This window comes from Pelophylax lessonae, assembly GCF_965119305.1.
Source record: "Pelophylax lessonae genome assembly, chromosome: 3".
NCBI lineage: Eukaryota > Metazoa > Chordata > Amphibia > Anura > Ranidae > Pelophylax > Pelophylax lessonae.
In genome coordinates this window covers 19415197-19429260 of record NC_138770.1, presented here as the reverse complement: position 1 = coordinate 19429260, position 14064 = coordinate 19415197, and the positions used below count along the sequence as shown (strand labels likewise).

General features: G+C 44.2%; 2 protein-coding genes across 2 annotated transcripts in view; both read right to left on the bottom strand.

Moving 5' to 3' along the window:
- The window catches only part of LOC309550239 (uncharacterized protein), a gene marked incomplete at both ends in the record, with an annotated part of 1760330 nt that overhangs the window by 355945 nt on the left and 1390321 nt on the right, over positions 1 to 14064 (bottom strand). The window contains 1 exon segment of the mRNA XM_082250650.1: positions 7661 to 8451. Coding sequence (XP_082106776.1) covers positions 7661 to 8451 — 791 coding nt within the window.
- The window catches only part of LOC309548816 (uncharacterized protein), a 530695-nt gene that overhangs the window by 510213 nt on the left and 6418 nt on the right, over positions 1 to 14064 (bottom strand). The gene's annotated exons all lie outside the window — the stretch shown is intronic.

Genomic DNA, 14064 nt, shown 5'->3' with positions numbered 1-14064 from the left:
TGGAGTACTTTCTTGGACTGCGGATATCTCTGATGTCTGGGGACCGCAGAGAAGGAGAAGAATCCTGGGCATCCATGGGGATTTGCATGTACGCTTGCAGGTAATTTGCTGCTTCATCGGGATGTGAAAAATATTTTGATTCGCCTGCTGAGCTGGTAAATTGCAGGACTGCTGGGTAGGCCAGGGTAAACTTTATTCCTTTCTGGAAAAGCGCAGCACAAGCAGGTTGAAAAGCTTTGCGTCGCTTTGCGACTTCTTGTGAGTAGTCTGTGAACAGTAAGAATTTGTGTCCATCCACTTGCAATGATTTTGCGTTGCAGAATGACTTAAGTATGGCAGCCCTGTCTGCATAATTAAGGTAGCGCACGATCACTGGGCGCAGTGTGTGCCTATCGTTGGATGGGGGGCCCAGTCTGTGAGCTCTTTCCACTGAGCAGGGAGTGGATAGCCCCAGTATTTGAGGAATACGGGCTGAACACAAATCAGGAATTGTAGCGGCCGTGTAAGATTCTGGGACCCCAATGACACGCAGGTTGTTCCTACGAGAACGATTTTCTAGGTCCTCAAGTTTGTCCAGAATGTATTGCTGAGTCTGGGCATGCTTCTGGTCATTAGCTAAGTTGGATTGCACCTCATCCTTAACGTCAGACAGTCTGTGTTCTAGATCTGTCAGTCTATTTGATTGCTCTCCCATTTCTCTGCGGAGCTGCGCTATGCCTGCTGTCACTGCATTATCCACTGCTGCTGTGATCGTGGGAGAAAGAAGGGCAGCGACAGCTTGAGCAATCCTGGCATACTGCTCTTCTTCACAGGGGGAAGCAGCGGTGGAGGAGAAGTGCTGTGGAGGAGCCGCTGTGTCTGATGACTGTGGGTGAGTTGCGGCAGCCATTTTAGGTGTATACACGGCGGGAGGCTCGGATGCTGAGCGGGTCTCTCCAGGACCTTGAGCTGGATGGATTATGAACCGACCCATGTATTACTTGCCCGGGGTGTTGTGAGGGCGGATCATGGAGACGCTGCTGGCTGAAGGAGCTGCAGAGACGTTTTTACATGCTGAGGTGTCCGGAGCCGCCGCTACAGCCGTCTACCTCATCAGGCGCCGGAACCGGAACTTCCACACTCATTCTAAGTGTTCTATCAAACTGTCTTATGAGTATCAGTACCAAATATATTTTTAAAAATGTTTTTAGATAGATTGTGTAATAAATTTGAGAATAAGCCCCCATAATGCCCGGTGTTTACTGCATACAGACGTTGCCGCTGGACACACATGGGGGATCATTCATGTACAGATGTGTGTGTACATCCATTGTAATTACACACACAATTTTTATTGTATTTTTATAATTTTTTTTAATCTATTTATTCTCCTTCTATGTATATTAATCTGTCATCTCAATTAATTTACTTTTATTATTTTTATTTTCATTTTGATATTTTTTAATTTTTTAAAATGTATTTTCTATTTTTATTATTTTCACAAATCCTTTTTTTCCCATCTGTGACCACCGCTGTGGGGACACTCGTGTGTTTACTATGTTAGACCGGAAGTGACGTGTTCTGCTACTTCTGGTTTCCGGCCAGTACACTGGGGCTTCCATGTGACGGTGCTTTTATCATCAATATTGTTGTCTTTTGCATCCTGGGTCACATTGCGGCTGTTCCCCCTGATATTTGGCCCTTGTGTCTCCGGTTACTGCTTTTCCATTGCCCCTGGGGAACACAGGAGCACACACGAAACCAGGAGTGCGGCTTCACTTCCAGTTTCCGGGATCCCGGCAGCTTGCAGTCCATGGCCATCTGACAGCTTACCGGTTCTCACAGTGGCAATGGGGAGACAGAGCACAGAGGGGTCCCAGTGCTGATGATTCCTGCAGGGCCCAACCATCTCTCCCCTGATTGCCACAGCTTCCATCTACATATACATTTAATATATTAGGGTTTTTATTCTTTCGGCTACTCCCTTCCTGCTAGTAGGGGGCAGATTTTGGTGTGCTTTGCTGCATTTAAACACGAGGTATTTGGTTGCGCTGGTTAGCACAGCTCTGAAGAAGGGAGTGCGCCGTCAAATTGTGTTAGCATGCTTATGTGAGGTTGCAGAAACACTTGGGTTTTCTGCCTCGTGAATCCTTGTATGTACATGCTGTATACTTCTGCACCTTTTTGAGCATGCATTTTATTGGTTGCTTTTAATATTAATACATTCTGTGTTTACTGATTATGCACTAGGGTTTGCACCTTCCCCTTCTTTGTTTTTTGTGGCTGATTCACATAGGCATCTCTGGTGTCTCCCCCTGGTTCTGGAAGTTTAGAGAAACTTCTAGAAGTCAGTGGGTGGAGGCCAGGATGGTTGATCTGCATACTTAGGGGAACCTGTGGTTAGTCCAGTCCTTAAATATGGGAGAGCCACGCTAGCAGAAAAGTTGGGTGCAGGGGTGGACTGACAATAGGAGATCATCAGGCCCCCCTGTGTTCCCGCCCACACGCAGACCACAGCCACACAAAGCCTCACCTACATATTTCACTTCTCACAAATGGTTTTAAGCAGCAATATAAGAAAAGCGGTGTCCCACCTCCTAGCAGCAGCTAAACCAGGGGTGGGCAAACTTTTTGACTCGAGGGCCACAATGGGTTCATATATTGGACCCGGGGGCCGAACCATAGAGTAGATGGACGGTGTGTATGTGTGCCCCCTTTCAATGCAGAGATGCCAGCATGCCCCCTTTAAATGCAGATATGCCAGCGTGCCCCCTTTCAATGCAGATATGCCAGCGTGCCCCCTTTCAATGCAGATATGCCAGCGTGCCCCCTTTCGCTGCAGATATGCCAGGGGCCCCCTTTCAATGCAGATATGCCAGCATGCCCTCTTTCAATGCAGATATGCCAGGGGCCCCCTTTCAATGCAGATATGCCAGCATGCCCACTTTCAATGCAGATATGCCCCCCCCCACGAGACCAGTGCGCCCCCCGCGAAACCAGTGCACTTACCTCAGGCAGCGCTTCTCTTCAGTCCCCCGACGTCTCCTCGAGTCCTCTGTCCTCCCGCCTCCTTCTCGGACAATGGCATGGGGTTTGCCTTTCGGCCAATCAGGAAGCGGGAGGACCCGCTTCCTGATTGGCCAGGAGGAGGATCCGTGTGACAATAGCAAATTTTCATTCGCTATTGTCACACAATGGGCGGGCTCGGGGCGCACTTCTCTGTGCACCCTGGCCGCCACTGCCCAAGTTCCTCGGGCGGCACAGTACCGTTTGATCCACGGTACCGGTCTGCGGCTGCGCGCTCCGCGGGCCGGATTAAAAGGTCCGCTGGGCCGCAGCTTGCCCATTCCTGAGCTAAACTGAACTAGCAATGTCAGCAAGCAGAAGTGTAACTACAGGGGTTGCAGGGGTCTCAATAGTGACCCAGTCTAATGCTCCCCTGTCACATTGGGTTTGACTAGATACGAGGAACAGCAGGTCTGCATATAGCGGAACCAATGCTTTCTAGTTTTCTCCTGTAGCCACTGAAAGCCAGCTACTCCCTCCTACCAGCATGCAGTGGCTGCAGGAGGAAAATGGAGGGCATCGGTTCCTTTATATGCCACCCCCACTGCCCCTCCAATGTGTCCTCAATCTCCTTTCTATGGCTCACAACAGCTGTGATTAATGGTGGCATGCTGGATGCCACTGGGTAGAATGCAGAAAGACCAGACTAGCTAGAATGAACCCGGAAGTGATGTGTATTAGGTGACTTGCGGGTTCAGTGCTATCATTCCTGACCGCTGTGGCTGGAGAAGCTGTGAATGGAGAATGATCTGCTCTCCATTATCTTCAGTAGAGGGCAGATAGATTCCTGATGTCTCATTAAAGAGAACCTGTCACAATAAAATGCTATCACATAGGGGGGCTATTGGTCTATTATGAAATGATAAAAAGTTAAGTAATAAAAGTAAAAAAAAAATTACACCCAAAAACTAAAACCCCGCCCCAAAATCTTTGTTCCCGTGTACACACAAACATAAAACAAAAACATTGATTGCACATATTACATAATGCCATGCATGCCATTCTACATCCATTATTCAGAGTTCCCTCTACACACAGGACCTGGAAAGGCTTTTAAAGCGCCATCTATGGGACATTTCTGGATACCAAAGTTAGTCATCATTTCATCAGCACACACAATTATAAGGCTGGACATGCTGGGTATCAATTTACTCAGCACAACCTCATCTCTTATATTTTACCAAAAAATAAGAAATAAAACACTGTATGTCCTCTAATATTACATTTATTGTATTTGTTACTGAAAGTTACCATTGATGAACTATTGGGTTATTACCATGTGACATAAAATGTAACTTCCACCCTTTTATTCTCCAGGACCTCTGCTTTCACAATATATATGTTTAGGTGTTTAACAGAGTACCCAACATTTTATATTCCGGAAATGTCCCTGCTGTGCCACATTCTCTAGCTGTGCTGGGAACTCAGCCTACTCTCCTCCAATGATCAGTCTTATCCTGACACACCGCCCCCTGCACAGCCATTCACTGGGAAGATCAGGGTGCTGCTGTTTATCTTGCCCCAGCTCTTAGGCAGCTGAGAACAGAGGAATGGGATCACTTATAAAAAAAGGGGAAAAAGGTATACAGATGTGTGTATCTATATATATATATACACATTACATTCTTCTCTTTTCTTAGCTGCCTAAGAACTGGGGGAGGAGAAACAGCAGTGAACTGTATATATGAGATGCACCTGTATATATATATATATATATATATATATATATATACACACACATACGGTACACACAAATGTTTTGCCTTTTATTTCTATTGTAAACTGAATGGGTTGTTCTACAAGGCGATCGTTTACATACACAGCACTTTTGCGGCACTTTTCAGGTGCTTTTGAGACGTTAGCAGTGCACTTTTTTTAAGGACATGCGACTCAAAAACTGCAACTAAAAGAAAGAAAGAAAAGTAAGTCTGTCCGGGGATCTACAGCCAGCCATTCCTGGAGTCAGCACTTTGTGTGTGGAACCTGCAGATAGGTGAGCCAAGGAGATCATATTATGTAGAAGAGGGGTTGTTTGTCTCGGAAGACACGAACCATTCTTTCATTTAGCATTATCCATGTGAGCTTACACTTCGTTAGGACGATGTCTATATCTGAGCTTTTCCAGGCGGTCCCAATAGCAATTTTGGCCGCCAAGAACATGAAGTATATTAAGGAAGAGAGGAAAGATTGCTGGTGCCGCACATCCATGGAGTCCTGTGGTGGTATGAGAGAGACAACCTCAGCCTGGGCTCCCACCAGGCCACACCCCCAACGTATTTTACTCCGCCCCCGGAGCTTAGTCATGGGGAAGAACATGAAGTATATTAAGGTCTGTGTGTGTCTCAGAACATTTTCTACTGGTTTATTCAGTAGGGTAATACTTGCATCTTTGGTAACAATGACCGTCGTACCTGAAAAAATAAAAGAGTGTCCCCTCATCCAGAAGGGGCGCACTTTAGGACAAGTCCACCATATGTGTAGAAATGTGTCCATCTTGCCACAACCCCTGAAGCAGGAGGGCGACGAGCCCGGGTGATGACACCAATTTCTATTATACTTAGCGCCATCAAATGGTTAAATGCACATTTTTAGTTTTAAATGAATGGTTGGTTTAACCACTTAAGCACCGCAAGGTTTTACCCCCTTCATGACCAGAGCATTTTTTGCTATTCAGCACTGCGCTACTTTAACTGGGAATTGCGAGGTCATGCAACACTGTACATAAATTATATTAATATCATTTTTTTTACATAAATAAAGCTTTTTTGTGGCCTTCGTTCACAACTAGGTTTATTTTTTATTATATTAAAAAAAATCATACATTTTGTAAAAAAAAAAAAAAACAAAAAAAAAACAATATTTCTATTATAAAATATATCCAATAAACAGAAAATTATAAAAAAAAAATCTAAATGTCTGTATAAGTTTAGGTCCAACTGTATTCTGCTACATGACTTTGGTTATATAAAAAAAAAAAAAAAATCCCATGAAGTGTATATTAATTGGTTTGAGTGAAAGTTATAGTCTATAAACTATGGTGGAATTTACACAGCTTTGACGTTACTTGTAATGGTGGTGATCAGCAACTTAGAGCGGGACTGTAATAGTGTGGCGGACAATTTGGCGCTAGCTGACATTCCCTGGGAGGGGCATTAACTGACACTGATATCACTAGTGACACCAATACATTGATCAATAATACTATACACTGTCACTGTACTAATGACACTGACTGGGAAGGGGTTAATATCTAGGGGCAATCAAAGGGTTGACTGTGTGCCTGACAAGGTGTAGTGTGTGTAATCTGTGCTGCTTTCACTAACCTCCCTTTTTTTATTTCCCTCATTTACAGAAAATTCATTGGACGAATGTGACAAACAATCATTCAGCTGTTAAAAATTCTGGCTGTATATTAAATAACACAGTGATTTCCTATGATCGCCAGCTCCATCTAGTGGACATATTACGGTATTTTTCCTGAAATACCTCCATCAGTAAAATCAGTGCAATAAGGCATTATGGCAACTAGATGGAGCCAATGATCATATGAAATAAAATATTGCCAAAACTTGTCACAGCTGGGTGAATGTTGGTCACACTCATTCAACTAGTTTTGTATTTTTAAATAGACATCTAAATGTTTCTGAAAGCTCACACCACAAAATGTACTCAGCCAATGAAAGGTAATGACTCTGTGACAGACCTAACCAGGACAGAGGCTTTTGGAGAGGACAGGGAGCGAGCCTCTTACCCAGTGACTATGGGCCCTGGCATTTAAGGGAACACTACTCTTTGGAAGGTGTATGCCTGGGGGATCCGTGGAGTGATCTTGTTTCTGATTCAAGTTTATGTCTCCCTAAAACACACAGACTCCGGGAACTGGAGGTTCCATATCCATATTTGGGGCCTCTATGCCTCCAACCAGCAATGACTGTAGATGTTATGTAATCGGCTCAAACCACTGGGGCCTCCTGCTATAACGTGTTTATGGTAAGTAGATCTCTCCCATTGTTCCATTGTCTCTGTCTGTCTGCTAGTATTGTCCCCTCCACCTAGGCTGGTTTAAGTGACCAGTTAATTAGCTCATGTTAAGTATATCACTGTAAGTTATCAGTTGCTAGAGGGGGAGTAGCATAGTTTATGTTGGCTGTTCCTTAGTTATGTTAATTATATTCTTGTTTACAGTTTGCATTGTTAAGGTAATATGATAAGGAGGTAATATGACCTAGTCGGGGTGCCAAGTGGTTCCATCACAGACTCCATTTTTATTTTTCTCCTTCTGTCAATGGCCAACACAGGACAACACTTCATCCATGTCTTTGGTGATCTCTGATCTCCTAATGAAGTGTTTCTTACATGATGAAGATCAGCCATGGAGTATATCTGAGGTTTATATCAGGGTGTGCTTCTTCCACACATGGGAGTTGTAATGTCCAGCAACATTCATATAGAAGACATTTCCTGCACTCAAGGCAGTAATACACCTCGAGAGTTGTGTTTGATTCCTGATGTACAGGAAGACAGGACTTCAGCGAGGAACAATTCCCTCACTCAGGACAGGAAAGTGGTTTCTCCCCCGTGTGAGATCTCTGATGTCTGGAAAGAGTGGACTTATCTGAAAAACATTTCCTGCACTCAAGACAGGAATACGGCTTCTCCCCCGTGTGAGATCTCTGATGTCTGGAAAGAGTGGACATATCTGAAAAACATTTCCCGCACTCAGGACAGGAATACGGCTTCTCCCCCGTGTGAGATCTCTGATGTGTGTTAAGATGGGGCTTCTGTGAAAAACATTTCCCACATTCAGGACAGGAATACGGCTTCTCCCCTGTGTGAGACCTCTGATGTGTAACAAGGTTTTCTTTTCGTACAAAACATTTCCCACACTCTGAACAGGAAAATGGCTTCTCCCCCGTGTGAGACCTCTGATGTATAACAAAGTGTGATTTTCGTGCAAAACATTTCCCACAATCTGAACAGGAAAATGGTTTCAGCCCCGTGTGCAGTTGCTGATGTGTGTGAAGATGGGAGATCTGTGAAAAGCATTTCCCACACTCAGGACAGCAATATGGCTTTTCCCCCGTGTGACGTCTCTGATGAATGACAAAATATCTTTTTTTTGGAAAACATTTCCCACACTCAGGACAGGAATAAGTCTTTTCATCCATGTGAGACTTCTGATGTCTGGCGAGACTGGACATCTGTGAAAAACATTTCCCACACTCAGAACAGGAAAGTGGCTCCTGCTCCGCATGCGATCTCTGATGTTTGTAAAGAATGGACTTGTCTGAAAAACATTTTCCGCACTCAGGACAGGAATATGGCTTCTCCCCCGTGTGAGATCTCTGATGCGTGATAAAATGGGACTTTCTTGAAAAACATTTCTCACACTCATCACAGGAATATCTCTTCTCCCCTGTGTGTAATCTCCGATGTACGTAAAGATTGGACTTGTGTGAAAAACATTTCCCACACTCAGGACAGGAATATGGCTTCTCACCTGTGCAAGATCTTTTGTGCACATCAAGATTGCATTTAAAATGGAAACTCTTCCCGCACTCAGTACAGGAAAGGCTCTTATCTGTTGGAAGGACGGCATTGTCCCTCACAGTCTGAGGTTCCTCAGGATAAGAGGAATATGATGGTTCGGTACCGTCCCTCACAGTCTGAGGTTCCTCAGGATAAGAGGAATACGATGGTTCGGTACCGTCCCTCAAAGTCTGAGGTTCCTCAGGATAAGAGGAATATGATGGTCCGGCACTGTCCCTCACAGTCTGAGGTTCCTCAGGATAAGAGGAATACGATGGTCCCGCACTGTCCCTCACAGTCTGAGGTTCCTCAGGATAAGAGGAATACGATGGTCTGGCACTGTCCCTCACAGTCTGAAGTTCCTCAGGATAAGAGGAATACGATGGTCCGGCACTGTCCCTCATAGTCTGAGGTTCCTCAGGATAAGAGGAATACGATGGTCCATCTACACTGTGTGGTGCCGGATGGACATTTGAGGTAGCCGGGTTTTCTCCTGGACTATACTGTGTGATGTCCTCATCTTCTACTTTACAGTCTGGAGACAAAGTGAGACAATCCTCTGAGGTTTTCCTCATCTCCCGTCCATCTACTAAAATAGAAATACAAAGATTATTACTAGACATCAGGAGATTGGTTCCCCTAAACCAGGACTCCGCCCACACCAGACAGCTTTGTCTCTGAGGATCTTACAATTCCCCCCACAAGGTAACTAGTAAATGGGCCTCTGATCTCCTACCAGTTCATTTCTTTATTCATGGACCTTAGTCAGAGAGTGAGGAAACAACGAGAACTGTCTTTTATAGGAGTGACAGTGATGAGGGGATTATAGGACGAGTGTCCCCTCCCCCTCTGTCACTCATTGCCATCTTCCCAACACAAGAAGTCCTGCACTTCCTTATTTAGTTCATGATTTAGTCATGAATAACAGCAGGGATGAGCCCCACCAGAGGTCAGAGAGTGAGGATGGGGGGAGAACAACCAAGATGAAGACTGGACTGATCCTGAAGACCACCATCATTGGGTTACTGACTCCTCCCTCATTATCACTTTCTGTTTAAAGTTCCAAAGATTGAGGATGTTATCAAATTATTATCACCATGTAAAAGTCTGTCCTCCAATCAAATCATCAGATATAAAACATCCAGCTGGTAGAAAATGGGAGCAAAAGAAGTAAAGCCTATGTAATGAACTTAATATATAGGATAAACAAGGTAAGACTATAAAGTATATAGTGCAGGAGTCAGGAGTATGTGATGTACAACATAGAGTATATAGTGCATGTGTCAGGATTATGTAATGTACAACATAGAGTATATAGTGCAGGAGTCTGTAATGTACAACATATAGTATATAGTGCAGGGGTCAGGAGTATGTAATGTAAAACATAGAGTATATAGTGAAGGGGTCAGGAGTATGTAATGTACAACATAGAGTATATAGTGCAGGGGTCGGGAGTATTTAATGTACAACAGAGTATATAGTGCAGGGGTCAGGAGTATGTAATATACAATATAGAGTATATAGTGCAGGGGTCAGGAGTATTTAATTTACAATATAAATTATATAGTGTAAAGTTCAGGACTAGGGATGGGCTGGACATTTGAGTCAAACGTAAGTTCGACTCGAACATCGGGTGTTCGCATGTTCGGCAAGTTTTCCTGCCGATGAGCGCCCCATAATGCACTGTGCGATTGCAGTACATTAAGTGCTTATGATTGTCCAAAGCATGTACCTGACCTGTATGCTTTGGCCAATCACAGCACAATCTCCTGTCAAAGCCATACTTGGCCAAAGGCAGAGTGCCTTTAGCCAATCATGGCTCAAGGGCTATGCTCACGGCCCATACTTTATAGTGCTGCTGCTTACACGGCAGCCGTGTATAGTGTGTGATAATAGAGGTTAGGCAGGTAGTTAGTGGACAGCTAATTGAGTTAATTTAGTGCAGTCAGTGTAGTGTTCAGGTAATACCCCTCTTTTAAAATGTATAGATATGTTGTAGTCCTGGGTCCCCTCTTGGTGCTCCCCAAGTTTTGTGTCCCTGTCACTTATAGTTCGTGAGCAGTGCCATGCCAAGCTGACCATAATTTCTAATAGACGCCAATGAGCACTGAAAACTGAAAATTGGTCTGGGCAGGAAGGGGGTGAAAGTGCCCTGTTTTTAAGTGATTAAAGGGAACGCTATGACAGAAATAAAAAAAAAAAAAAAAACGGCATGGGGTCCCCACAAAATCCATACCAGACCCTTATCTGAGCATGCAGCCTGGCAGGCCAGGATGGGGGGGAGGGACGAGCGAGCACCCCCCCTCCTTAACCACACCAGGCCGCTTGCCCTCAACATGGGTGCCCCCAAAGCACCTTGTCCTCATGTTGATGGGGACAAGGGCCTCTTCCCGACAACCCTGGGCTGTGATTGTGGGGGTCTGCAGGTGGGGGCTTATCAGAATCTGGAAGGCCCCTTTGACAAGGGGGCCCCCAGATTCCGCCCCCCCCATGTGAATGGGTATCGGGTACATCGTACCCCTACCCATTTGTACCCCTTGCCTATAAAAGAGTTGTTAAAGCTCAAGAGCGTAATTCGGTGGGACACCTCTGTAGAGGCAGAAGTGTCTTAATTTTTTCTATTTTTCAGGTAAGGCGGGCACCGTGATTGAGGATGGATTTACATTGGGGGACACTATTTTTTTTATTTTTTTCTTTGAAAAAAGGACTTGTCAAAAATTGTCTTTTGTGTTTATTTTTTTGTACACTTTTTTGGTGAATGGGTAGGGGTACGATGTACCCGATACCCATTCACATGGGGGGGGCAGGATCTGGTGGCCCCCATGTTAAAGGGGGCTTCCAGATTCTGATAAGCCCCCCACCCGCAGACAACTACAGCCCATAGTTGTCGGGAAGAGGCCCTTGTCCCCATCAACATGTTGAGGGCATGTGGCCTGGTATAGTTCAGGAGGGGGGGGGGGGGCGGCGCTTGCTCGTCCCCTCCCTCTTTCCTGGCCTGCCAGGCTACATGCTCGGATAAAAGTCTGGTATGGATTTTGGGGGGGCCTCACACCGTTTTTTTTTTAAATTTTGGCATGGGTTTCCCCTTAAAACTGAATTGCCGGGAGTCGATGATACATTACAGCCACAAGCAAGTTTAAATTACATTTTTTCCTTTAGAAATGTCAGTATTGCTTCAGCAGGCTCCATATATCGTACAGATGTGCCATTTTACAGGCACATTAAGGGGACCCCCCCAGGCACGATATTTAAGGACATTTTTTATTTTTATTGTTTAACTTTAAGCCTCATTAAAATCACTGCTCCTGTAAAAACAATAATTTAAAAACAAAAATTTGCATTGATACATGTCCCCCAGGGCAGTACCCAGACCCCCATATACTTTTTCTAGCAATAACTTTCATATAAGCCTTTAAAATGAGAACTTTTGATTTTTCATGTTCATATCCCATAGAGTTTATTACAGTTGGCATGTTCGCTAAAACTTTTTCCCTGTTGGAGATGTTCTGGTGCGAACCGAACAGGGGGGGTGTTCGGTCCATCACTATTCAGGACTCATAATATTGGTATTCAGTAATCAGTGGAAGGTTAAATGTTTACATGAGACAAGTTGCAGAGGTCCCACACCGCTGCCTCCCATCTCCTGAGACTGCACTCAGTAAAGTGGTTCTGAGACTATACAGACATATCCCTCCACCCGGCACAGCCAGCAAATAACAGAGCAAGTAAATCTGAGAAATCTGCTGTCAGAGATCTTGCTAGACCTGGGCACTCTGGACCAATCAGTGATCAGTATAAGTGGAGGAATGTATTTAGTGTTAATGACCCACCTGTGCTGATCTCTGTAGGAGTGTCCTCTATAAATGTCCCCGTTATTCCATCCTCCTCCATAGACTGCTGATCATCCCTCACATACGTCTCTTCTTCTTCTGCTTTAACCTCAACTTTTATATCTATCAGATCTTCACCCTAAAGAAAATGAGAGAAAAATCATCTGTAAAATATAAGCTCACATAAAAAATCCTCACATCATCCCCACAAGTCCATGTTCTAGATACTCCATCGCACCAACCTTGTAACAGTGAGGGATGGTGTGACCTTCCTGTGTGGAATCCCGGGAATACAGAGGACGGGGACATCTCTCTGGTAGGTTCCTGGTATTAGGTGGCTCCATCATATCCTTGTGTCCTTCTGAAAACTCCTCCATCACTCCATACTCCTCATCCTCCTCTTTATACTCTTCTTTAACATCAATATTATCATCCCCGAGGTTTCCACTCTGAATATATAATAAAACATTCATTGTAACAAACATGCTGTGTATAAATTATAACTACTAATAATTGTCAATCATCTACCTGAGTACACTGCTGGGGTATAAGATTAATACTTCTAAGATCGAGGATCTTTGTATCAACATTCCTCCCACAACTCTGGGCACCTTACAATCCGCTTACTCGTATCACTAGTGTACCTGTTCCCTCAAATCCCTCGTTATTCATGTGACACCTTCTCCTCATTATACTAAGCTAACCTTCCTTCTTTATTTCAAGACATTTATCCCTGAAACAATGGGATGCTTACTGTATAATATCTCCTGGCTAGGCACGGTAAATGTCCTCACAATGTGGTTCCTCCCCAAACTGCTGTACCTATTGGAGACTCTCCCGGTCCAAGTCCCTCTTTCTCGGCTGAAATTGCTGCAAAGTACCTTTGTTACATTTATATGGCACCATAAGTCCCATCGCATAGCACAATCCACTTTGCTTTGGCTGAGATCTAGCGGCGGTCTGGGAGCACCGACCTGTTAACCACTTCCCATCCGGGCCAATTCTGGCATTTCTCTCCTACATGTCAAAATCATCATTTATTTGCTAAAAAATTACTTAGAGCCCCCAAACATTAAAAATATATTTATATTTTCAGCAAAGACCCTAGAGAATAAAATGGTGGTTGCAGCAATTTTTCAAGCACAATTTCTTTGGAAAAAATACACTTTCATGAATTTTAATGAAAAAAATAAAAAAGCACCATTGTGACGGTACTCACCATCACTGGGAGTGAAAGACAGATACTTAACGGTTTGGATTGCTTCAAGTGGGACAGTAATATTTGTCAACAATATCTCTCAAGGGATATGAAGATTTAATCCCACTTTACACTGTGAGACCTATAGCCTGATGCCATGAAGTCTACCTCCTAAATAATCATAGCAATACGTAGATGTGTATTCCATGTACTTCAATGTAGGAGACAGACAGACTGTCATTGGCAGTCTTGTCCTATTGTCTGTTTTGAGGTGGGATGTGTATTGTGTTAAGTCTGCCTGTGCCATTTTTAAAATGTTAATGACCCCACATTGTTCTGTCCAGATGGCTAGATAATTAGTTCAGGTTAATTCTGTTTCTGTATACAATTTCATCTGCATATGATAATGTAATCAGGCAACCCCTGACCTGTGTGTGGTAATTTGATCATGAGGGGGATGTG